The following is a 25632-nucleotide window of genomic DNA, read 5'->3' as shown; positions in this document are numbered from 1 at the left end:
TGTACAACACGCACTCACTAAAATCATTGATTTAATCATACAGCTGCATGACTTCTTGTAACATCTCCAGAACAAGGCGCCTTGCATGTGTTATGACATTGTATAACCATGAGCGTGTGAGAACACTTCCTACAAATGATGCTGTGAAATAATATGTGTGCAGCTGTGTTTTACATAACACTGTTTCTGTGGATTTTGATGGCATACCATACATCTGTCCACTCCGGGTGGCGTGACTCTGACAAGCCTCAAGTAAAAACAACTGAAAAACAAGCACTCACTAAGTGCAAAGGATTCAGAGATGGAGGAATGAAAAGGAAGGAATGGTGCAAGTCAGGGAGGAAGATTGGGGATTTGTGAACAGGAAATGAGTGGGCGTGTGAGAGTGGACATCATGCAACGTTTGAAGGGGTCCGGACTAAAAGTACATGACATGCAAAATTCCACAGTACTATCCAGTGTCAGACACACATGTGTATGTGCCCACCCTCATACCCCAGTCACACTCACACATTAAGCTTCAACATGTGTCCTCAGGCCTCTCTCCGAGGACTCCTGACCTACACAGCAGGCAGGATAAAAAAAAACATGTATTTGTTCTCCCTTTTCTTTCGCCTATTCTACTTGTTCAACCTTCGACACACTTTATGTTTGCACTATAAGTCATGCAGACTCAACGCCAAGCCCAAAATAGAGACAGTAATGAGATATTATTACAAAAGGGACTCATGTAAAAGCCTTAAACATTCATGTGTGCCTCTGCAGTGAAACACACTGAGATCCAATATATTCCTCAGATCGCCTCGAGAGGAGTCATGTGTTTGGAATTTTCATGAAGCCACTCAAAAAAATCACAACCTCCAAAATGAAAATAGCTTACTCAACAGAACACGTCATTCACCGCTTTCCTTCTGTTGGGCAGAACATCCATTTCGCAGTAAACTTATGATTCTGGAAAAATATTATTATATAAATCTTTCTTATTTCATTCTCTTACAGATAAGAGACAAATGTAGATGTCCCCTCTGTGGGATGAATAAAGGTATTCTGACAAGATTGGCCTGTTTTGTGTATTTTCCCTTTAGAGGATAATGGAATGCAGTTAGATCCATGTTTTTATGAGACAGTGATTACTATCAGACTTCAGTAGATTCCCTGCTTTGGAATGAAAGGACCATCTATTTTTTTATTGATATACTTTATTAATCCCCGTGGGGAAATTGTTTCTCTGCATTTGACCCATCCTAGTGTTAGGAGCAGTGGGCAGCCATTTTTGAACAGCGCCCGGGGAGCAGTGTAGGGAACGGTGCCTTGCTCAGGGACACCTCGGTAGCACTTGGTCTTGCCGGGACTTGAACTGGTGACCTTCCAACAGGCAATCTACTGCCTGTTTTTTGTCTTTGCTGCGTATTTTCACTGGAAAACTGATGAAGTTAAGTTTGTTAAGAAATGCTGGCCTTCTTACTGCATAGTTTCAGCATTGAGTTGCAGCTCAGAACATCTATACTTGGATTGATCTTTAGGAGTGATATTTGTAAGATTTGTTTTATGAAGTAGGAGCAGAAATGTAGTTGGTGACGGGCACATGGGAGTGTTTTGTTTAGTTTATTTTGTTCTGGCATATTCAAAATGATCCTGAATGGCCTTAAGGATCTACATCCACAGGTCAAACCAAGGTTATGTGTTACTGATCGGCACTGGGGAACTGTTATCGTTCGTGTGTTGTCTTTTTATTCCTTGTCTTTTTATTCCTTATCTGCCAACAACTTTCTCTCAATATGGCCTCACATATGGGTGGTTAAGAAAATATAAACCATTTCTAAAAAGAGAATGTAGGCTAAAGATTTGCAGGTAAAGCCTTTTATGTATACCTCTAAAGGTTTACATAAAAACTAAAGTGATGCGAACATGATAATTGTATCTTTTTAACTTTATTTTCAATCCCCCATGTTTCTTATTTCATTTTATAACCTTTCCTCCTTCCTTTTTCTTGCCAGTATTCATTTCATTTTATTCACTGTGTTCCCCTATTTTCATCTTCTCCATTTTCCCATCATGTCCTTTCCTCTTATTACACACCATTTTTGGTCATGCCTTCCTTTCCCACCACCACATCTATTTTTTCATTGTTTACCTTCTCCCTCTCTCCTCTCTTCCACCTCTCCCTCTCTCCCTATCCCTCTCTTCCTCCCGGGCTCCATTCATGTCACTTGGCTGCACTCATGCATGCTGACATATCAACCTTATTGTGCCAGCAGTGCGCCTATACACTGTAAATGACAGAATGCACCCTTGGTGGGGAGGAAATAAAGAAAGGAGTGATAGAGAAATAGAGAAACACAGGGGGAAACTGGGAAGGTAAAGGTCTGAGGTGTATCTACGGAGAGAGTGTACATTCAGACAATGGCAAAACTCAAACAGAATGGAAAGTTATGGAAAGACAAAGTAACATGAGCTGCATTAGCTTTGATACAAAGTTAAATACATAGATTCCTTGAATTCTTGTACATAAGATATAATGAGGATGATTTTTGGGTACCTTTATCTGTTTCTCATATATGTCATTATGAGCGGGTGTATTAGTATATACATGGTCTGCGTGACAAGGGCTGCATTGATGAATGAACACATTTAAATAAATGCATTGACGTTAAAGTATGTACATTCATTCTTGATTCACAGTAGTAAAAGGTCCATATAATCAACAGCACGATAACGAATAATAAAGAATCTTAAAAGCAAATAAGAGTGTGGCACACTTGTTTTATCAACATATGACACACTAATTGGAACCAGTACTGTGTCATCTGGCACAATAACAACAATGATATTGGCTCAAAGCACCACCTAATGGTTCTTTAAGCAAGTACAACACATGTTCCGACTGTTTGGCTGATGTGAAAGAGTGATAAGATGCATGATCAGTGCAGGTTAGTAACATTTCAAATCATTTCCATCTTTTGGGTCAAGCAGAGAGGCAGTTTTTCCAGCCACATAATGTAGGACGTAACCTTGAAAAGCCACATTTCTGCAATGTATATTTATTCGTAAGAAGTCTACTCTCAGGCAGAGACTTCAATAAGCTGAATGATCTGTTTTCTGCTTTCAGATCTTTGACACCGAGTTGAAGGACCAGGAGAGGGAGGTGTGTTTTGTCGACATTGCCTACGATGAAATTCCCGAGCGCTACTATAAAGATTCTGAGGTGAGAGTGTGGAGGTGTGAGTGGGTACATCTCATTGTAGTTGAGAGATAACACTACTGGAGAGGTGTAAGTGTAGTGTTGATTCTGGTAATGCTCTAAGAAAATGTGATCTCGATACAACAGTATAAACTCTGTCATATTGTGATCTTACCCAGATCTAAATATTTTTATATCCAATCATTTGGAGTGAGAAAGCTCCTATTAAGGAAGATTTTCACAGAAAAGATTATAGTAAACTTGATATTATTATTTACTGTTAAATGTGATATTCAGGCCCAAACTTTGGAGACCTCAATCCGTCTGAAGGCTGCATTTGATGCTTTATACTGTATGCCTATCCCATTTCACAAAGCATTCATCTGAAATCAAAGCCTTTCATACTTCAGATTCTGTGAAGTGTGAGAGCTGGTAATTGTCTTCGGAGCTGTTTGATAACAGACTGCCTCAGCTCTAATGAGTAGAGATTCTCAAAGGACCAGAGGGGTAAATGCAAATTGTATTTAATACTGGCATTCAGTCGTGCATGTAATATCAGGTTCTCCCTTACGCCTCTTAACTGGGATGCAGAAACAAAATGCCTTAAGGTTTAGGTTAATTATTGTAATAACCAATCTCTTAATTTTCCCATAAATGACAGGACTTGCGATATTTCAAGTCCGATAAGACATCCCGGGGGATTCTGCAGGAAGGCTGGAGGGACACCCAGGAACCCGTCATGTGCTCGTACAAGCTGGTCACCGTCAAGTTTGAGGTGTGGGGACTGCAGACTCGTGTGGAGCAGTACGTACACAAGGTGAGAGTTCGCCTACAAGTTAAATGCTAGATCTTGCATTGTTTTCAACCTTGGCTGTAAGTTGCAGAAATATACCTTTACATCTGTACTTCTTTGCTTGGCTAAATTAATTTAATTTGGTCCGATCCCCCAACCCAGGTTTTTCTAATCTTAAAACCCCAAGACTACATGGTTTTTAAGAACACTATGAAGCATTTGTCACTATTGGCTGAGCGTCACTGTGTTGTGTTGCAGGTGGTTCGGGATGTGCTGCTGCTGGGACACAGGCAGGCTTTTGCCTGGGTGGATGAGTGGATCGGTAGGTCTATCAGCCTTCATCCAGCTAATTTACTGCAACATCACATATTTCACTCTTATAGTCATTAACTATTTGTTATACCAAGTTACCAAGAGACATTGCAAACACAATGTCATTAACGTTTCCCATATAAACAACATATTTTTACATATTTGTTACTTATTTGGACCTTAAAGAAATACATACATGATTCATAAGACCAATACACTTTCCATGCCTTTATACTTTAAAACATTTCTTTATTGTTGTTATTACTTTTCTTTGAAATGTAAGCGCTGTTAGCTAATTAGATTTTATAAATCACCATTAATACATTTTTATTTACAAGTATGCATGGAAAATCACTCCACCTGCATCTAATTTATCCCTGCTGGCCGTGCTCATTCTTCTACAGCATCTTCCTCTTGGTACCGCGACTAATCCCAGAATGAAAAACTCTTTTCAGGGTTTGTTTTACATGAAACATGCATCATAAAGTATCACTCTTAACCACACTATTTCATGTTTGAGAAATTAGTATCATTTGATGAAAATTATTTTACGTCAGTTTAGTACAAGTCAAGAGAGTCTCAGTGATATATGTTTAATATTGGTTTTTTTTGTAATCATTTTAGCTATATTTAATTTTAAAGCTGAATATAAATTATAAAAAAAACTTCAGGGTGTAAACTTTAAACAAAATTGTGGCAATTTATTCAGAAATAATTTGAAGAATGATGCACTTTGAAAACATGAAAGCTTACTGTGTATGGGTCCCTGAGAGTCTGGTTACACAAGAGGTAGCCATAAGTGGCTGCAACACATTAACCCACTTAGCTGTTGAGCTTTTTCCATAGCTCTAGGGCAAAAGGATAACAAGCCCTTTACCTTTGCAATACCCTGCCCAGAATTTTGAAGTTGTTGAGGAGGGGGGAGCATAAAGCAGACTCTTCACGCTAATGAAGGATTACTTCTTCTTCAGGGCAGCGAAGGCTAAGCAGTACGTAGGCTACTGTCCCACAGCTGCTGCCTCTCTGTTAGACTCCGGTACTGCACATTACTCACGAGACGTGAAAAATTGCTTCAAGTGAAACATTCGGGGCTTTTCAGAAAACATCCGGGGCTTGAGCCCAAGTAGCCACCCCCTAGCACTGCCACTGCTCCTCGCCTCTCCTGCCTTCAGTCACTAACCTTTACCACAACTCCCAACAACCAGGATGCTTGAAATACTCTCTTCTTCTCTTCTTGCCCAGATACAATAAAAGTCTTACTTTTATGTTTTTTGGGCATTTTATACTTTCCTTAACCTTGAAACATCCTTGACCTTCCTTTCTCCCTCCTTCCTGGCTTGGATGTAGCTATCTCATCTACACTCTCTGGTTCATGGGAAACTAACGCTTTGACCTCTAAAGCTTAAACTTCAAAAAGCTTTAATCACCTACTTAACTCCTTTACTGATGCATGCACACGGAATGCACCTTTGCCACCTACACCCTCCTTACCCACGTGTACGTAAACTGGATTGCCATTATTGAGGAGTAAGCAACATTTCGATCCTTGTTCCATCCCTCCTACCTTTTTCAGATATGTCTTTGGATGACGTGCGGAATTATGAGAGAAAAATGCATGAGAAAACCAACATTAAAGTTTGGCTTGAGCAGCAAGAGCATTCCACAACAAACCCATCTTCCCTGGATGACATAGAGATCCATGACAAAGCAAGCGTATGTGTATTTTTTCAATATTTTTCACTCCATTGCCCCTACTTTATCTGATACTTTACCCGTTGGTGAATGAAGATGTTACAATTGCAAAAACGTTTCATCCTTTCTTACAATCGAGCGACCTATTCATTAATTGACTGCTGAATATGTAAAGAATACAATATTAAGTCTGCGTGGTTCTCTAAAGGTTTTAAAAGGTATCAAGGAAAATAAATTCAACACCAATAGACACTACCAACATTTTGGTAGTTAAAATAACTATATGGAAGCTTTTAAAAAATATTGCTTTTTTTATTATGTTTTTTTTTCAGCATTGTCAGACTGTGATGTGTATTTTTCTGGGTGTGCCTCTGGCTCTAATAATGAAAGAGTTATGAAACAAATCCTTCCTCTTATTGGCCTCTTGTTGATCTTATTTTACATTCCAGACATGACAATGGATGAGGTGAGAGAGTTTGAGCGCACCATCCAGGAGGCTACCAACCAGAAGATCGGGATTTTTCCACCATCCATCTCCATCAGCGAAACGCCCCTGTCCTCCTGTTCCCTTACCGGCGCCGCCAGTGCCCCAACCACCCCCATGTGCACCGATGCGCCTGAGTCCCTCTCTGTCACCAAGGACAGACCCCGCAAAAAGTCTGCTCCGGAAACCCTGACCCTTACCGACCCTGCCCCAAGTGGCGCACCCCAGGGCTCTAACTTGAGCCCACTAGCCGATTCAAACCACCTGGAACCATCCACGCCACCCTCCTCCAGCTCTGATGTTGCTGAGACAGACGAGCAGTAGAGGGACCTTGGGATGTCTTCCCCTACACCCAGCTTCATATACCCCCAACCCCATTGTGTTAGTAAACCAATGGGACTCTCCTAACCTACAAACACCAGTGGCCAGATATTCAAGTTCTCTAGCCTTATCCAATTATTTGATCTTGGACACACAAAAGTCATTATCACAATTGTCCACAACAGTGTCACTGGCAGCTGTAGCCGTCCTCATGTGACTGATTTCCTCTTCCTGTGAGTCAAGCCAGCCACATGTCTCATCTATTGTAACCAATCTAATCAAAAAAAAATGCATCACTAATTTGTTTTGTTAAGATAATTAATACATAATTGTTAGTGTTTCCTGAATATAGCTTTCTTCAATCAGTCGCGGTCTGATTTTAAGCTGTTAAACTAAGAAGTAGTTGCCTTAGCACCACAGAGGCAGTGGCATTCATTATTTTTGGTGATGCCTGACAAACTGTCCTTTTTCATTCTATAAAATTACCATATGTATTAAGTTCGAAATAAAATCACAAACCAGAGAAGGAGAGTAGACCTAATATGTCAGAGTAACACATGCAAGTAACCTCATAACAGAAAGCAACTGTTTCCTGAGCCATCCAAACTGGCCTGCGGATAAGATTGCACCCATCCATCCCATCCCAAACTTCAATTATACAACAGATGCAAGATCAGTACAATCATGGAGAGCTTACACCTCAGGTATCCCTTACTACCTGGCTCAAACTCAAAAAGCAGGGATATTACTTGACCTTTCTCTCCCTGCTTATTGCCAAACGTTTTATACCTCCACAGATATTAAAATACAACTATTGTATGTACTCTACCAGTCTACTTAACCCTTGGAATGTTTACACATCAGAAACCTTGGAGCATTTGAATATTAGCGGTAACGTTGTTCCTTAAGCTGTTATATCTGCACTTGCGGTTCTAGCATGACAGTACAATGATTCTAAGATTTAATTTGTTGACGTTTATTACTGCATATATGTTAGTCAAGTTGACTGAGAGGTCAGCAAATATATATATATATATACATATATATATTAAAAGAAAACAAGTTAAGTAAAAAAAAAAGTTTAATGCTGCCTGAAATGAATGCTGGATATCTCATGTGACATAAACGTGATCCAATTTTATCAAATCACTTTATCGTCATGTGAAGGAACAAGGCCATTTTGGGGAGTTTTTAAGCATCGACAGATCTTTGTGCACAGTAGATGTAAGGAGAACTCAAAACTGGATTTGAGGAGAATGGCATATGCAACAAGCTGACATGAGTATGTCCTTAGTTAGCCGCATAGCATTTGTGGAAGTTCTGATCCTTTTAACTTTGCCAGTGCTGGTTGGTCATACTCAGCTGGTGATTTAGTGGGCGCTTTGAAATGGGAACACCCTATGCAGAGCCCTTGTATTTCTGCTGGGCTTATACTGCTAGTTACTATCTGAAAAAGGAAAAAAGGACAACAAGTTATCTTTTAAACCCTATTTTTTTTCCGCACAATGAAATCACTCAAAGGAAGGGTCTTTACATGCTGCATGGAATGCTCACAACAACATATATACATATTATGTGAAGTATATGTATATGCTGTAAAATAATGGGTTGGTACAGTGTATTTGGTCATGCAACCGTATGGGGAAAAAAGTGAATGCCAACTCTGGAAGCTCTGTATTAATTTTGTATAATAGAACAAGCTGATATGAGTGAGATGTAAGCATGACCAGAGAATATAGGCAGACAAACTCTTTCAATTTAGTGCCTCTGCATGCAACTATTGAATCATCACCAACATGTGAATAAACCAAAACCTCATATATTTCATCTATAGAAACACAACATTTTAATGCATTTCTTTGCCTGTTTTCTATCTCAAATTAGTTAGATTTGAGCAAGAAAATAAATCAGCTGCAGCCCTATAATACAGTAGCTGACCTATAATCAGATCCAACCACTCATATCAGACTACATCACCAGACTCACAAGTATCAGGGCTAACTTCTTAGTATATTTTAAGAAATACCTTTTTCCCCCAATATTCTTACACATTTCTTTAAGCTCTACAGCGCAAATGCATTTTGCACTTTCCAGTCTTTTGACACCTTATTTGACAATGAAGAAATGTGTTGCATATTAGTCTAGTTGAGTTTGTTGGACCAAAGTCCTTTAATACAGCATAGTGACTTCGAAGAGAGCAGTACAAGGAGAGAGTCCTCAGTGGTCTTGCCATAAAATATTGTTAATATTATGTACAGTTTCTCACTTGCTTTTGTTAAAAACTAAACAACCGTAGCTATTTATCTGTCTCTGTAGCTTTTGTCTTTGCCTTTTGAGGAAACAAATGTCATACACATTGTTGGCCCTATTGTTCTATAATGTATAGAGTATACTTACTTGCAACTCTGGTATTGATCATCACTCTTGTCAGGAACACAGAGATCCAGGGATATGTTTGATCTACCATGGGCTATTAAAAATAATGCACGCTAATATCCAACTGTTAAACTGTGCTCTGTTTAAAAGAGCTACATATTAGGTATTGTAAATACTGTTGTTGATTACTGATATAGTAGGTTTCTTACATTGAATCTGTTCCAAGTTGCATTACTGATGTGACATGAATGTGCTCATAGATTAGACAGAGAAGGATATTCTTTAGTGTTTGTGTTTTAAGGCTGTGTTTTTAATCTAGGAGTAATATGTTTCTTTAACTATGAAGTATTGTAATCTATTGAGAATACTGACCTCTGTCAAGTCTCGTTTTCTCAACAGAGTATCACAATTCCTCATTGTAGTGGTGCACTTTTGACTCTCCAGATGCAGTGCAAAAATGTTTTGTCCAAGTTTAAATCAAAATGAAGCTTTTATTTTTATTTTTTTTATTGTGTGGCTGCTTTGACGTTTACTTGCCATGGTAATTGCGAGGTGAATTTGTGGTTGCTGTATTGTTTGAAGGAAAATCTAAAATAGTTTCTAATTTTGCCTTTGGACCAAGCTTTTTGCTACTTGTCCCCTCCCTTTGATACCCATTGCATTTGACCAGGCTGTTTTGCTGTTACCTGATAACTGGGACCTGTCTCATCAACCAGGATCACTGAGTTAGCTGTACTGCTCTGAGGGAAACCAGGAACAGCTCAGTGTACTTCTCGTGGTGTTTGAGATGAGCTGTGATTCTGGTTAATGCAGCTTTCTTCATTAATCCTGCTTTGTTAAATATGCCCCAGGTGTGCCATTCATGTTGAGCTGCTGGAAGTCGCTCTTAATTCTTCCATTTTAACTATTTTCTGATTTGATATATTATTTCTCCTTTTGAGGTTCAGTTGGTTCTTTGTTGTAATTATTGTTTAACTTTTTCTGGAATAGACCAATAAACTTTACTAGCTATTGCAAATTGTTACTTTTTCTTTATATTCAGCATGCATGTTTCACACAACCCCTTGTGTACATTTATTTGCACCTTGCAAGTTAACAGTATCTTAAAACTGCATGGAGGCTGGTGACGCCTTATATTTGCTTTCTTTACCAACAGTGATATTTAATCAACATGATCAAACCATTTAAAGGAACACTTTTTACACTCACACTATTTAAACAAGAAATCCACCAGTGATGTCTTTTTTTTTGTCCTATATTTGTTTCCAGGTGTATTTTTATTATTTCTGTGGATTTGTGATTTTAATTAAATGCTAGCCAAAGTAGAGTTTATTTTAAGTGTTTTAAATCATTGTATGGATTGTTTATAAAATCTAAATCTGCAACGTAACTAGTAACTAGATAATGTATTAAAGTAAAAAGTGTTTTTGTTTCATATATGTTTAGAAGTACCATAACATAGCAATTCCAAAATAAAGTCTAATGACATCAAAATGAATGCGTAGACTTGGACACATGCAGGGCAGCTAAATTACATTTGTTATATTTGTTTTAATCAAGAAATAAATACAACTTCAATAAACACAAAGGCAATATGATTTATTTCTAAATGGAAGAAAACTTCCTTTTTACCCAAGCAATAGTAATTCAAACACACCTGATGGAAATAAATCCAAGCAATACTTTGAGGGGACGCTTAAATCATGTGATTCCCTTCATAATCCATTGGACATCATTGATCTATAATTACAGTGTACTGTTGTATTCATCTCTTTTACTTCCATAGGAGAGAAACCACAACACTGATCCAGAGACAGTGTGATATGCTCGAGGTGTGCCCTCCAGTGGATGTTGTGTTCACTGCAGCTGTGATAGCTGTAAGTGTAGTGGCAACCGTCGTTTGTCTAGCCTGTCCTGCACATTTCCCCACATTTCCTACTTTGTCCACGGCAGCCAGCTCTACATTCTGTGAACAGCAGGAGGCGCTGTATGTAGCAACTGTAACGTTGGCCCCTCCAGCCCCAGCCACTGTGCTGGTATTGAGGGTACCGTTCCCTTTGCGGATGGTGATGCTCTCAATACCGGTTCCATTGATGCCATCCGTGAGATTTGCAATGAATGTCCACTGTGAGGAAGCACACAGTGATGAAGAGGATGGACAATTGGAGGAAGAACTGACTGTCTGGCACACTGGACGGGTAATATCTGTCACCTGGGAAACAAATAGTGGGAGAGATGGAAAAATAATGCAACAAAACTGGCATTTTATAAACCATTAAGAAAATCAAAACACAATTTTAACATCAGAAATTGTTATGGCAATCCTAACAAATTAACTTTTCTTTTTTAACCAAAACTAACACCATCAAATCTATGAATCAAAGAAAATGAATGAACAATGGAGTAAAGTCAACACATACATGTACAATGGCTACCAGGCATCATGCCTTTTATAATATTTTGGCACACAGCAAACTTAATGTAGTTGACCATCAACAATTATTGAGCATATATATATATATTCAGGATGGAAAATGTAACATAGTCTGGTCAGTACTGCTTGCCACCAAACCACCACCTTATCCTGCTTTCTTTTTCCTCCTACCTTGGCCACCACAGAAAACCTGAGGACAGCGTAGTTGATGTCAGTGGCAGCTGCATTTTCGGCCTCAATGGTAAGGGTCACGTCTGTTCCGGATGCAGCACTGGCCGGTGCCGTTAAGGTCACGGTGCCGTTGGCTGTGCCTCCATCACCTGACGCTATGGTGATGGAGCTTGGTGAGGTTGAAGTATAGCTGCGGTCATTGTTGGCTCGCACTGTGAACATCCCTGTTGCAGAGTCGTTGACAACTCCGTTGGTGGTTGTGGAGACTGTGAAAGGAACGGAGATGGTAGAGCCTGGTTCTATGTTGGTGATGCTGGCTTGGGCCTGAAAACGTGAGGAGGCAGTAGAAAGGAGGGAAGAGGGGAATGCAGTCACACATTATTTGTATTGTTACTATAGCATTATCTGTTGAGGGGTGTTTGTCTGTATGTTTGGTAGCCATACATGGATAGAATAACAGAAAACATGACAGAAACAATAATATTTAACATAATCTCCCCTTGTGACCCCCTGAAAACTGAGCTTACAGTAACAGAGATGCTGGAGGTCTTGATCTGAGTGGAGGCCTGCCTCTGGAAGCTGGTTGCTGTGGACCTGGAGGTGGAGCTGCCATCCTCTCCCTTCATGCGAACCACAAACTCGCCTGCTGGGACTCCACTGAATGTCACCAGGAAGTTGCCACTCCCTACAGACTGTGGAGGACAGAACGGTAAAGTAAGAGTATGAGACGCTACTGTTTACTTCCAGCTGCAAATTCTGAATCTGTTTGCTTGTGATATGGTTTATTTGTATCAAATATTGTTATAGTATACAAAGCATGCCTAGTGGAACTTGTATCTGCTGCAGCTTTGCTCTATAGATCAAAACGATCTAACAAGTTTTTGTACACAATTAAGGATATTATGGTATTCAAGATGTCAGCTTTTGGAGAGCGTTGTGACCTCTACTACAACCTTAAAAGGCAAAGTAATTTTTTGGTAGAAAAATGGTAAGTCAAAAAGTTAAGTATATAGCTACTGAGTATGGTCATCAAGTGTAATGCATGACCTGCCTGCAATGATCCGTTGACCTCTGTTGGCCCGGAGCTGTCAAACAGAGTGACCTCTGTGACCTTTACTTTGTCACTTCCTGTCACAGATATCATGAGGCTAGCATTACCACCTGAAAGTCATGACAAGAGAGAAAGGGAAAATGGGTGAGTAATTATGTGACAGCTCCTTAGGTATGCACTGTACTGTATGCACATTATAACAGAATATGTTAAGGTGCTGGAAGAGGCAGAATAGTTGTGAGGGTTGAACTCTTTACATTTTTGGGGAGTGTAATCAAATATTTTCAAGTCAGATAATCAGTCACCAGTCAAGGATATTTACGGAAAAGGAGAAGGAATTGTTCAAACTGTAAAAAAAACAAAATGTACAATTATTATGAAAGCGGTCTGACCTGAAAGAGGACGTCCATCCTTTAGGCTGAAATCCCCATGGGCTCCCTCATGAGCTTCCAGAAGGTTATAAATGAAGTTCACTGAGCTTTGACCTGATGAATAAACGCACAAAACAGATCAGATTGACAAAAGAGATGGATGATTAAAACACATTTTCAAATTTCCTTTCATTGAATTCCCACTGTCTTTGGTGATACTGACTTGTGACCTTAACAGAGTAAGGATTTTTAGAGTTAACACTGATTTCCCATGATCCTGTTTGATTGTCAGTGTTAAGGCTTAAACGACGTAGGTTTCCGGCTGTGGTTATGGTTGCCAAAGGACCGCTGGACTGACTGGAACTCTGAGATACACCTAGGGGAGAAAGAAATATGTTAAAAAAATGCTTTCTATAAGGCGATCAAAAAAAGGCTTTATTTGAAGGGAATTTAACTAAACCTGTGGGGCTTGTGAGATCAAAAGTGAGAGATGAGGCTCCTGTGATGTAGGCAGTCAGGTTCCTAAGTGATCCATCAACAATAAACGTAAAGTTATCAGACCTTCCAGGATTCCTCACTACCTGAAAAACTGTCACCTGAAAGAAGAGGGAACAAAACATGACATTATAATACAGACTGTACAGTACCGTCTTCTTTGAGTTAGGTAGGATTTTTCTTGTTCAATGTCTTACCACAGCATTGGCTAATGAATCCTCTATTACAGTTGTAGCCAGAGTGAGGTCTGACTTGGTCACCTCAATGGCCTGACCTCCAGAGGCACGGGCAAGGTCACGGTACAGCTGGGCATCTAATTGGGTCATTTTACGAGGAGACACCCGCTGAGTGTTTCTGCGGCGCCGTCGACTCGCCAGGACATCGGTTAACATAAAAGTTACCTATAAGGATAAAATAAAAATGCTTATCTTAGACCTGGAAACATGTCCTTGAATGTTAATGCTTTTGTGTACATCGGTATGTAATGAATAGGCATTACAAATGAATGGAAAGGAAAAAGTCAATACTTACCACTGACTTGGTGCTCTCTATAATAGCAGTGATGGTGCTTTTCAGATGAGCATCCTTAGCTGGAGCGTCAGTGAAGACAAAGATCTCAGATGAGGGTGGAGCAGCAGTCAGGGCAAGCTGCCAATTGTACATGGAATAGGAAAAATACTTTGATTTAAATTAGAAGTTAATTTTACATCTGTTTATTTAACACTAAGAATGACTGGAAAATGATTTTATTTTATCATTTAGCGACTGACATGATATCGCTTTGTTGCTTTACAAAATTGTGTTTTCTAAATGAAGAAATATGGAATGATTGCATAACAGTGGGAAACACTTCACCTGCAGTCCAGACAAGCATAACTCTGGGATGTCTCCTCCTCCACTTGCAGACAGTTTGTTGATGCTGTCTTTGAAGAAATCTGCATTGGCTGTCATTGTCACAGGTCCAAACCCTAGGTATGGAAAATGAACATTACCACTTAATCATAAATTCAACACAGTTTTCAGTTTTACAGGACATCTTGTTGACGCTTTTAGTAAGACACTAAGAGGCAGATTATTCTGCCTCTATATATTTTTATAATCGTCTCTCATAAAAATAAAAACATGTTTGCACCTGGGTCATTGAAAGGCACCAGTATGTAAGCGGAGGGCTCCTGCTGGGTTCCCCTCTTACTGTCAATGATGGCGAAGGAAACCCTCTTAGCTTCAGCTATGTCATCGCTCATACTGCCTGTGGTGTCAATGACAAAACACAGCACTGAGGACTGGGAGAGGCCCATTAATCTGCAGGAACAGAAGGGAAAGAAAAAAAGTACAGTTGATCACTGGTAATTTATCTGTTAGTCATTAATGATTACCATTTGAGAATATAAGTATTTAGGGACAGCCCAGTAAGTGTCAATGTAATGCTTTGCAGGACAAAAGACATCTATCAGTTCTGGTAAAAGCTGAGCTATATTTGTTTTAAATATGCAAGCTTTCCAGGTGTCTAAGGTACATAAATCTGCTGTGTCAACACTTTATCAGTGACTTTATTTCATTGAAAACATTATTATAATATAACTTCCAAGTGATTAAGGTGTTGGTGGCCCATACCGCAGGAAGTTCTTGTCTCCCACTGCTACTCTGACGTCCTCTAGTAGCTCCATAGTGGCATTCACAGCCAAATCAGCTGCTTTTGGGTGAAGTGAGCCATGACTGGACCCAAGGTCGTCCTTACTGATGCCCCCCACTGGGTCTTTTCTGCTTGTCCGGTCAAATGATCCACCGTGGCTGCATTTGCCTTGATCAGATAAATTATGTTTGGGATGATACTTATGTTCCTAAAATACTTGACTACAAAAGTTAAATTGTTTCTTAAATTCACCTGCAGGTTTTGCTGCAGAGAAGATGTTGAAGTAGCCTGAGGTGAGAAGCCCTTGCTGCAGCAGGTCAGGAAGAAGGTTGTTCTCACATTTTCCTCCAGTACAGTTTCTACAGGTGGGAACACTTAGGCCTGCAGAAAATGTAACAAAAATAAATAATACAAACTGGTCAGGTTCTTTTTCTAATTTATTTGTTTTACACATAAATTATTTGACACATTGCACTACCTTAAATCGGAGAGAAATGTATATTTGTGTGTTGATAATGTAGAAGTTCCCCTTAAATGATTACTAATGTTCTTGGTTTGAGAAGTTAAAAATGAATGTAATGTAACAAGGTGTGATTTCTCAGTGAAGTATAAAACCAAATATATGAAAGTAGGTTACCTGCCAGGTTTTCAAGAGGTTGGTCTGGGCTGATCAGAGTGCTGTAAGGACTTGTGTTCCCCAGCTCCACCCAGTTACTGTGGCTGTAAAAGTCCTACAATATGACATGAATCATATTAAACACCACTATTGCTTTGTGTTTAAGATCATATCTTTCACCAAAAGACAACAACTACCCCCACAACAATCTGAACAATGATCATCATTGTAACCTGTAGGGTGTGACAGACTTGTCCAAGATTCCTCCTCCCTGCGACGAAGCTCTCCAGCTTCACACTGGCCTTCACAGCAGCCACACCTTGGCAACATAATAGAAAGATAGTTACTCAGTCAAAGAAACACATCTCCCTTCACTCAACATTCGCTTTTCATGGAACTCAGTCGAGGATGTAAATTCCTATTGATGATTCAAAAGTGTTGAAACCTCATTGTTCAAACCTTTCATCACCTCTCCGACCAAACAGTTTGGTGCAGATGTTTCGCTGTTTATATGGTGTATACTTTCCTAGTCCCCTGCACTGAACTTGATTTTCCATTCGTAGAAAAGTACTCAGAAGTCATGGAACTGTGAAGGGCATGGCTGCCTATTTATGTTAACCAACAGTAAAAGTTAATTGATTTAAGATTAGTGTGCCTTAATGTGAAAAATGGTTTTCTTTCAAAAATAATTTCTTTAACTAACAAGCTGGTATATCTACATTAATGAGACCACTGCATTTAAAGCTCCATAAATACAGTATAGCATCTTTGGAAAACAATGTTCCTCACAAATAATATTGAATGCTTTTTTGTTTCATGAATGTTCTGAGTAGGAAAGCATTGTTGATGTGTACCTGCTGTGATGACATCCCGTCCACCTTGAAAAGTCTCATCATCAAAATGATGCTTCTCACTCAGCGCAAAAGCCACGTCCACTTTTGCATTGCTGAAGTACATATTGGCGATGGATGTTTCGAAAAGGACAGTTGAGAGGAGAGAGGTGGAGGTACCTGTCGTAGAACAGGCCCTTTGCACCTTATCAGTTGACAGGCTGTCATCAATCTGGAGACAAACACATAACAAAAGACTGACTGCATGTTTTAAAATCTACGGTTAAAAATAATACTCATACGTGCCTTCCTCATGCAGTTTTGCACTGAATAACTCTTAAGTTCATCAGTGGTAGAAATGTGTACCTTCATCTTCCTTTAGCAGCAGTACATATTTGAAAAGCATTCCGAAAACAATAAATAGAATACCAAATACCTCCAGGAATGTCTGTCATACTATTGTCAGTTTCTCCAAGTGCTAAAACTGATACAATGTCACACTTAGTTATGAATGAATCTACTTATTTACAATTTTCCATTGTAATGTCCAAAGGGCTAACCCTAACCACAAAAGTATAAGAGGACAAATTGTCTTAATGTCACACTATAATAATAATAATTTTTAAAAATCATATAATACGATTTTAATATGATAAATATATTTAATATGATGATATAATATGATTTTTGAACCACAGTTGTCACATTTTCTCTTTTAGCGCAGCTTTTCAACTCACAGTCAGGCGGAAGTCCCGTCCCTCCGAAGCAGCCATGTCTCGGCAGACCTCAGCTGTCTTTCTGAGGACCGCCCTCAGTGTGATGTCACGGTGAGTGGTTGAATTACCATCAGGTGAGAAGAGGGGTTGGAAGCTATGAATGAAGTCTGACAGGGAGATCACCACTGCCACGAGGAACACGACTGTTTGTCTGCTGGCCATGTTGGAGGACAAGGATGATGAAGTCTGATGATGAAGAAATCTGGATGGTTACGTCCTCTTCACCTTTTCACCTCTCCAAACTCTCCTATTTTCCTGTTTTATTTTTTTTCCACTTCTTTCCCCACACCAAAACACAACTGAACACAATAAGGTGATGTCTCTCCCACTGTGTTTAGTTTTTGATCTATGGGTTGTCACAACAATTAAAATAATGTGGCCAACCACAGAGAGGTGACTGGCAGTGAATCAGGTGTATTTAGGCAATAAATGGCAAGCGAAAAAACCTGAGGAAGAAAGAGGAAGTGAAATCAGTACAAAAAGAAAAGGATAAAATGTTAAGAATATACCAATCTTTACTTGTATTGAAGCAAACATTTTTATTGTATGCTTTCTAAATCGTTGTACAATGCTTGTTAAGTTTTCGGGTGGCATGGAGAATGCTATTTAGTAAAATAGGATAACTTGTTTCTCCTACATTTCAAAAAGGATCCTCACCAATAAAAGGATAGCATAATCTCATATGCCTCCCTTTACATTTGAAATCAATAATTCACATAATCTGAAAATATGTAACCTCTTAGTTTGAATAGAGAAATCTAATAAGAAAACAAAAACAGCAATTATACATTTAAAAAAATGAAAACAATTCAATATATATGGATCAATATTAATTAACACAGTGTAAATAATACAAAAGATGAATATACAATTTAAGGTCTTACCTGTGTGCTTTTTAGCACTCGTCGTATTCAGTCCCACTATGTCAGCATCTCAGATTTATGTGTTTCCTATGTTATCTTGAAACTGTAAGTATGTCGATGTGTGTGTGGGTGTGTGCTGAGAGGCGTGCGAGAATGATGAGTGTGTGTCCTCATTCCCTCCCCTTAATGATAAATCACCCCAAAGTTGGCCAGTATGGAAAGTGTAGTTAGAGCAAGTCAAGAGAAAAAATATTGTCTTGTGTTGCCTCTCCCTTGATACAAATGTATCAAAGGAATAATCTCACACACACATACAAAACCTACGTCTGTGTTGCATTGTGGATCGTTGCAACAGGCATGATCATTTTATTGATGTGATATTTTGTTGATGATGCATCCAGTTTCTAATGTTTTTATCTTCAGTTCTGGGTTTATCTGATTGGGATGGTATGTAATTCAAATCAGATAAACTAGAGACATTTTAGAAATGTACATGCACAATGGCCCATTGAGTTGATTGCAGGTAAGACTCCTGTCACACATTCAGTAACCCTGCTTAACCTGTTAAACCCCGAGCCTGTTTTTCAGGTTTCAGGCTCGAAAATGACATTCCCAGAACAAATGACTGTAACTTCACTTCTAAAAGGTTTATATGAATACATTTTGTTATCAAAGCAAGGTTACATCTGTGAGTTGGATGTAGAAGTGTCAGAATCAATATAGATGTTTCTGTGTCAGAGTAAATTCAGATGGAACATAGCAAAAAAATGTAAATTCCTGTCTCCGCCTAAAGAAAACCCATTACTTATAGTGAAGACCAACCTTGAATGATGGGTTAGTAGCCTAAAAGCTTTAGGAATCCAAATTATAACATATAATAAGTACCCTGTATCAAGATTGAGGCAAAACAAGTGACATTTGACCTTTTTAGAGAGGTTTATGAAAATAAAGTCCAGGCGGAATAAGCTTTGGGCACATTTGGTTCCATCAGTGCCATTTGACCTTTTTCAGATACCAGACTATAAAAATCATTGTATTACATTGAATAATCACTATAGGTATTCATTCCATTAAAAAAAATAGACCTTCGGGCTTAACAGGTTAACAAGACGTTGCCTGTCATTCGTTTATCTCACTGTACATAAACTGAAACAACAAGTCAAAACCCTATTTCTCATCATGGGCAGGGCTCGGATGCAGCTGACATATTTTCACCTCTTCACTAGCTCAATAGGGTTATTGAAATGTTAAAGGAGCCTTGTCCTACTATGACAACAAGAGATTGTGAAATATCAGAGAACATGTATTTATTCATGAGTGTAACAGAGAATGGTTGTCAAAAAACATTCCTCAATTATGAATACAAAGTAAAGGTGACCAACGTTGGGTAATCTTTCTGAAAAAAAAACAATCCTCATGGTGTTTTACGGGAATCGGGTTGTGTAATTGGTGCTCTTAATCTATTTAAACTGTGAACTGAGGAACAAATGAACAAATACACGTATTGTAATAAAAAAAGGAATGAAAACCCAGTATTAGAAATAGGAGGATTTTTTACTTAATTTGAACATGTTTTCTGTCAAGTCCGACCATTTTTACACACTTATCTAAAGCATGGACAAACCCGCTGTCACAGAGAGACGCTGTGATTCCCTCTGCACTATGTGAGCTACACAGGGCATTATTGTATGGTATAATTCAAATTGTGACGACCCTCTGTATAATGTGCCTACCTATTAGCAAAAAAGCGCAGGTTTAATCAAATGTATCATTCCTGATTTTAGTTTCAGGGTCCTGATATTGTTCATTGCCTTATTAGATGTTCCGTCAAATAATCTGGGTATTCATATGGGGATTTATGTTCTGATTCTTATGTCAAAAGATTGATAAAATACGATTTATGGATAGACAATATTGACAAAAGGTTGGCAGTCCAAGTGATTTCTTATTTCTTAGCACAAACATCCTAAACTAAAGACAATAAACTATACTCAAAAATAAAACAATTCAATTTACACTGCTCTGTTGACTATTTTGCTACAAATGAAACTACAAATGTGTTTTGATTTGTCCAATTATTTGTTATGACCTGATTGTATTTCCCAGGCTTACTCACAACATTTCCTAGTTCGAAACCCGCTCCCGCCCCCACTGCGTCAGGCCGTTGTGTCCTTGGGCAAGACACTTCACCCGGATTTGCTCCTGTGGGTAATGTCCACAGTACATGTATGATACTAATGTGTACTTGTAAAAGCGCCTCGATTACTTCGAGGCGTGAAGATGGACGGTGTGGCGCAGTGCGCTGTGCAATGATCATCAGATCAAGGGGTGAAACCCGCCGCTGCTGCGTCTGCAAAGCCGTTGTGTCCTTGGGCAAGACACTTCACCTGAACTTGCTCCTGTGGGTATTGTCCACAGTGACCATTGCATGTATATAAAATATGTGTAATGTGTATTTGTAAAGCGCTTTGAGCACTGGAAAAGCGCTATAATAAATGTAAGGTATTATTATTATTTATTATTATTAGTGAGTTGCAAAGGCTTGTAACTTGGAAGTCATTGATTGAGTAACAGAGCACTTTATTACAATTTGGCAAGTCAAATTTGTGAATATTATGTCACGAAAAGAAAAGTTAAAAAGATGTATGCATTCCAAGAATAAGCTAACACTATTTACTTTTACATTAAGTTTTAAACACGGACATTTTGGTGTATGAATATCTGTAAAGGTATTAGAATCAGCTGAAATGAAACCTTGCCTGTCAGATGACAACTCCAGCCGCATAGTAAGAGTTGTTATGTAGAGATGGAGCACTGTATACTGCTTTTTTCTTATGATTTTCTAACACCTTCACAATGACAAAGGGTAGCAAAAGAGATACAATAATTACACAGGCAATGACAAAGATTAGCCAAAACCCATGTGCAGGTAACGCAGATATAGGATGCAACGTATTGCTCTCTATATCATAAACACAGTTTAGGTTGCTCTTCAGTCTGTATAAGACTTTACACCTCTGTGTGTCCATGTCTGTGACTCTGAAAACCTCATAGGGAGGAATGAGCACCTGGCTGTTTAGCTGTAATGCTGAGTAATGTGTTATGTCAGCACCGAAACACGTGTATACTTCAAAACATGAAGCGTTCCTGGTAAAATTCCACCCGTCAGTGCCTAATATGAAGGTGCTGAACCGAATCAGTTTGTTAGAGATGTTCAGATTCAAAAGTGTCTCTGTTTGGTAATTCGTCCAGAGACATGTCACCTGGCTGTGCTTCAGAATCTGAATGGCTTTGCTTAAGGAAGAATAAAGGGAGTGTGGCTCAAATGTCTTGTTTAGTTTTCCAGTAATTACTTTAGTATCAAGGTTTGACTTGAAAGGTTGCATCATAACTTTTGTGTAAACGTAAATGGCTGTTGAAAGACGTTTCTCCATATACTTGTGTGCTGGCTCTCTAGCTCTTTGCTCTGTGTTGCTCCAGGTTGTAATGAAGTTTCTGCTGGTGTTCCATTTCTGCATTATAGCTTTATCCGTCACAACCGTAGCTTTGGTCTGGCAGTCGTCATACATGTCTTCATTCAGATCATAGGTCACATCCTGCATGATATGCTAAAATGAGGAAAAACATGTTGTTCAATAGTCATCCAGTAGATGGAGATATACACTAAGTGGAACCTTGAACCTCTTCTGCCAATCCTTAACAAAACAATTACAGACCATGTATGTTGGATACCTGTACTAGTGCAAAATTAAAAACATTTAAAACATGTGTATTTGTCACAACACTATTTGTTATCAGAGTATCACAATTTGTATTTATTATTCAAGTCCTGTCAATGTCAAATATGTAATTAAGTAAATAATATGTTTTAAATACCTCCTTAACAATGTCCTGCCAGCTGAGAGTCAGATATATGGTGACAAACATGAGCAGTCCCACCAAAAGAACAAGGGAACAAATGGCAGAAGCAGATACAGTTTGTCTCTGACATTCTTGGTTATCCGAGGAAGGCATAGTGCATCTGAAACAGAGGGAACATCTCATGTAAACCAGAAGAACTCAGATCTGAGTGACTGAGCAAAGTCCTACAGTGGAACGGAGCACTGTACTGTAGCGTATATCATTCATCCAGATGTATCATACTATATTATAAAGGGTCAATCTACTCCCATTTTAATTCATCAAATTATATACATCTCTGCTTTAAAAATATTACATCTACATAGTAATTGAGATGTGTGACTGCATATTAAAGTTATTTGCAATTTACTTTTCACTGCAATCTTTCTCTTTTAATCCAAGTTTTAAATAATGTGAGATGTTTTGAAATAACTCACCACATCCTGAGCAACACTCCTGTGCAGATTAGTCTTTTATGAAAAATGGGGCTGTCATCAGTCTTTTTCAGAATAAAAAGTGTACTTTATTTTTGTCAACGAAATACAAGACCTTTGTTTGTTTGAACAAGCTACCGAACAGGTTTTATGAGTGTTGGCATATATGGAACCTCCCTCTTGCAATAATAGCAGTGAACTGACGGAGCCAGTGTGGGGCAAGGTTTTTATTTTTTCATTTGACAAATACACATTTACACATAACTTAAGAATATAATGCAAACTAGCAAAGGGGTAAATCAGTTTCTTTCTACTAAATGCTTTTTAAAATAGCATCAAAAGTGTAAAACTACATTTCGCTGTATAGTGATACATGTAAATCCTGTTAGGTGGAACTAACAGGATTGGCGACAAACAGCAATGGCTCCACCCTTTTTCTAAAGAATATCATGCTGCTGTGGAAAGCCCTCGGCAGGAGAAAAGTAAGTCAAAAACAATCTGGTGTTATATTGTTGGTGGAGAATATAATGGTATTATGATGGTCTAGGACTCATCATATTGGTCCTGGTTATGGTTTATTGTGTATCTCTTTCATGTCAGCTAAGTTTGTACTTTAACTTGCAGATTTAAGCAAACAAACTGGATCAATGTGAATTCAAACAATGTTGAAGAATTAGAAAACACTTTTTTTCTTTGGTATTAAGAGCAATTTTTCAGGAAGTAAGAGGTTGTGTTTTTCATTTAGATATGACGTTTGGCAGCCGTGGACCAGTGTGCAAGCTGAGGTCACACAAACACTTGGCAACCCTTTGTTTGCTTTTGGCGGTGGCACTTCTATTAATCTATGACCCATTTCTACTCATCTGGTGGCCTCAGAATCCTGCTGAGGTGGGAGGACAGTTCTTTATTTTACATGCAGCAATACATTAACATTTTACCTGTCTCTTGTGTCAGAAGATGTACACTATATATTCTAAAGCCTTCTGTAAGTGTTGCTCACTGTGGCTTTTCTTCTCTGTCACTGCAGAAAAGTGTTGCTTTGCCTCTGGATATGGCTACGGATTCCATTGATGACATGTATGAGGGTTGCCGGTCTCAAACAGCCTCAGTGATCGACCTGTTTGGCGTGTTTGAGTGGCACTACAACAGAAACTTCAGCATTGCCTGGGCTTTAGTTGAAAGCAGTGCAAAGAAACCTGTCCACACACAGCTGAAAGAAGACCATGCTATAGTACTTTACATGTACACAAAGCTGAAATATATACAACACGTCTTCAACCAAGCAGTGAAAACAGGGAAACACAAGTACAGCACATATACATTTAGGTTCCACTATTTCTACTTCTTCCTCACTGATGCAATTCAAGTTCTGCGTGAAAACCAGACATTGTGCAGAACCACATATCACAGGACATGGGAACTGTTTGACCACAATGTCATCAACACTAACATGCGTTTTGGTGCTTTTACCTGGGCAGTTTCAAGCAAGCAGTCTTTTGACTTTAATGGCAATGTTTCTTGTTTTGAGATATACTCATGCTTTGGTGCTGATATAACACATTACTCTGCTACAAAACAAAAGGGACAGGTGCTCATTCCTCCTTATGAGGTCTTCAAAGTCATTGATGTCCTGACAAGCGACCCATGGTGCAGTGTGGTCTACAAGCTACAGAGCACCAAAGCGCCAAGAAGGGATTTGAATTGTATATTGAATCAAAAGCAATTAAAAAGATATGTTGAAGTTTATTTGAGATACTTGTATATACATATTTCTTGGATGATGTTAGCATACATATTGCTGTTAATAATAATCTCTGTAGTCCTTGTACAACGCAGGCAGAAGCGTTTTGTGGCTGTAGTGCTGGGAGCTCTTCTGGTAATGATAGTTATTCTGGTGATATGGAGAGTTGCTATTTGATAAAAGACGGTATAGATGGTGTGTATCTGGGGTACTTTTTCATGTGTTGTTGGTCACTGAGAGAATTTACAATGTATGTTTGAAAGTAATAAGGAAATACAAATGTTATGTCACTGAAACTAAACAAATACAAGAAATAAAAAATACTAAGAAACTCTAAAATCGTTTCTGTTAATTGTTGATATAAACACTAATAATTCCGCTGGAAACTATTTATAGAAAGAGTACATACAGTAGAGACCATACCAAAAAGTTTTTTTTAACAATCTTTGCTTATGTTTAACTAAAATACTCCTTGGGTGTTTAGCTTTTCTTTTCTTGGGCTTAGAGTGTGATTGCCAGATGTACAGAACCATTTTACCCATTACATTTTAACAGGAAGTGAGTTTACCGGGTGCTTCTCAATGTCGAGTACGCTTGCTTGGTAGCACATGTCTTCCGAAGCCTCATCCCAATACCCCTCCTCGACTCCTCTCTTCCCCTCCTCCGGGACTTGACCCGGAAATCGATCAAGACACGCCATACGGAGGAGTCGAGGGCTGCAGTTGGATAGTTTAAAAATCAGCTCCTAAGTTCTAACCCTATCGTCTATTCCTTGACCTCTGAGTGAAACGTCACGGGGTTAAGGGATAGTGGATAGGAGAATTTAAAAGGACTTAGGAGAAGAGACTGCGGTACTTTAGAGAATCCGAATGCACTTTCACTATCCGACGTGTTTATGATGCGCCAGCGGACGTCATTGTGTGCGTCTGCTGCTGTGGGGAAACTATGGAAACCACAATTTTCTATACAGCGGACGACAACATGGATGTTTAATAAGAACGAGGGACTACTGTAAACTCATCTAGAGACTCTGCACCGTGCTCTGATGCTGCTGCTTTGCTTTATGAACGTGGACAACAGAGAAACATATTCTTCAGGACCAAAGTTGGAATTGAAATAAAAAAGGAAAGTGAAACTGCTCGTCACCCTCTCCCTCCG

The 25632-nt window shown here is 38.9% G+C and overlaps 4 protein-coding genes across 6 annotated transcripts in view; 2 read left to right on the top strand and 2 right to left on the bottom strand.

The window, feature by feature from the left end:
* Positions 1-10177, top strand: part of LOC117441153 (cytoplasmic phosphatidylinositol transfer protein 1-like) — an 81250-nt gene extending 71073 nt beyond the window's left edge. Inside the window, exons 6-9 of the mRNA XM_034077387.1 lie at positions 3110-3205; positions 3843-3998; positions 4233-4296; positions 6428-10177. Coding sequence (XP_033933278.1) covers positions 3110-3205; positions 3843-3998; positions 4233-4296; positions 6428-6786 — 675 coding nt within the window. The 3' untranslated portion in view covers positions 6787-10177. The remainder of the gene's footprint in view (positions 1-3109; positions 3206-3842; positions 3999-4232; positions 4297-6427) is intronic.
* Positions 10178-10933: 756 nt separating this feature from the next.
* On the bottom strand, positions 10934-17698 carry vwa10.2 (von Willebrand factor A domain containing 10, tandem duplicate 2). The gene is made up of 17 exons (XM_034082616.1): positions 17498-17698; positions 16785-16992; positions 16164-16249; positions 15952-16045; positions 15567-15695; positions 15296-15482; positions 14814-14983; positions 14537-14649; positions 14213-14329; positions 13879-14082; positions 13647-13782; positions 13410-13562; positions 13208-13300; positions 12816-12925; positions 12292-12456; positions 11765-12088; positions 10934-11371 (listed from the first exon to the last, which is right to left on the bottom strand). The coding sequence occupies exons 1-17, from the start codon at positions 17696-17698 to the stop codon at positions 10934-10936; spliced, it is 2928 nt and encodes a 975-aa protein (XP_033938507.1).
* A 3330-nt stretch (positions 17699-21028) lies between these two features.
* Positions 21029-22831, bottom strand: LOC117455150 (ecto-ADP-ribosyltransferase 4-like). Its single transcript, XM_034094542.1, has 3 exons — positions 22737-22831; positions 22276-22420; positions 21029-22007 (listed from the first exon to the last, which is right to left on the bottom strand). The coding sequence occupies exons 2-3, from the start codon at positions 22411-22413 to the stop codon at positions 21162-21164; spliced, it is 984 nt and encodes a 327-aa protein (XP_033950433.1). The 5' UTR covers positions 22414-22420; positions 22737-22831; the 3' UTR covers positions 21029-21161.
* A 91-nt stretch (positions 22832-22922) lies between these two features.
* On the top strand, positions 22923-24794 carry LOC117454449 (ecto-ADP-ribosyltransferase 4-like). 3 transcript variants are annotated; one of them, XM_034093705.2, is made up of 4 exons: positions 22923-22956; positions 23123-23215; positions 23479-23621; positions 23761-24794. In XM_034093705.2, the coding sequence occupies exons 3-4, from the start codon at positions 23481-23483 to the stop codon at positions 24649-24651; spliced, it is 1032 nt and encodes a 343-aa protein (XP_033949596.1). In that variant the 5' UTR covers positions 22923-22956; positions 23123-23215; positions 23479-23480; the 3' UTR covers positions 24652-24794. The 3 variants fall into 3 exon arrangements, with proteins under 3 accessions (XP_033949596.1, XP_033949590.1, XP_033949580.1); XM_034093689.2 differs by having other exon boundaries at positions 22946-23027; XM_034093699.2 differs by having other exon boundaries at positions 22937-23215.
* Positions 24795-25632: the final 838 nt, after the last annotated feature.

The sequence above is a fragment of the Pseudochaenichthys georgianus genome, chromosome 1 (assembly GCF_902827115.2).
Source record: "Pseudochaenichthys georgianus chromosome 1, fPseGeo1.2, whole genome shotgun sequence".
Classification (NCBI taxonomy): Eukaryota; Metazoa; Chordata; class Actinopteri; order Perciformes; family Channichthyidae; genus Pseudochaenichthys; species Pseudochaenichthys georgianus.
The sequence above is the reverse complement of the archived record's forward strand: the minus strand, read 5'-3'. Positions and strand labels throughout refer to the sequence as shown.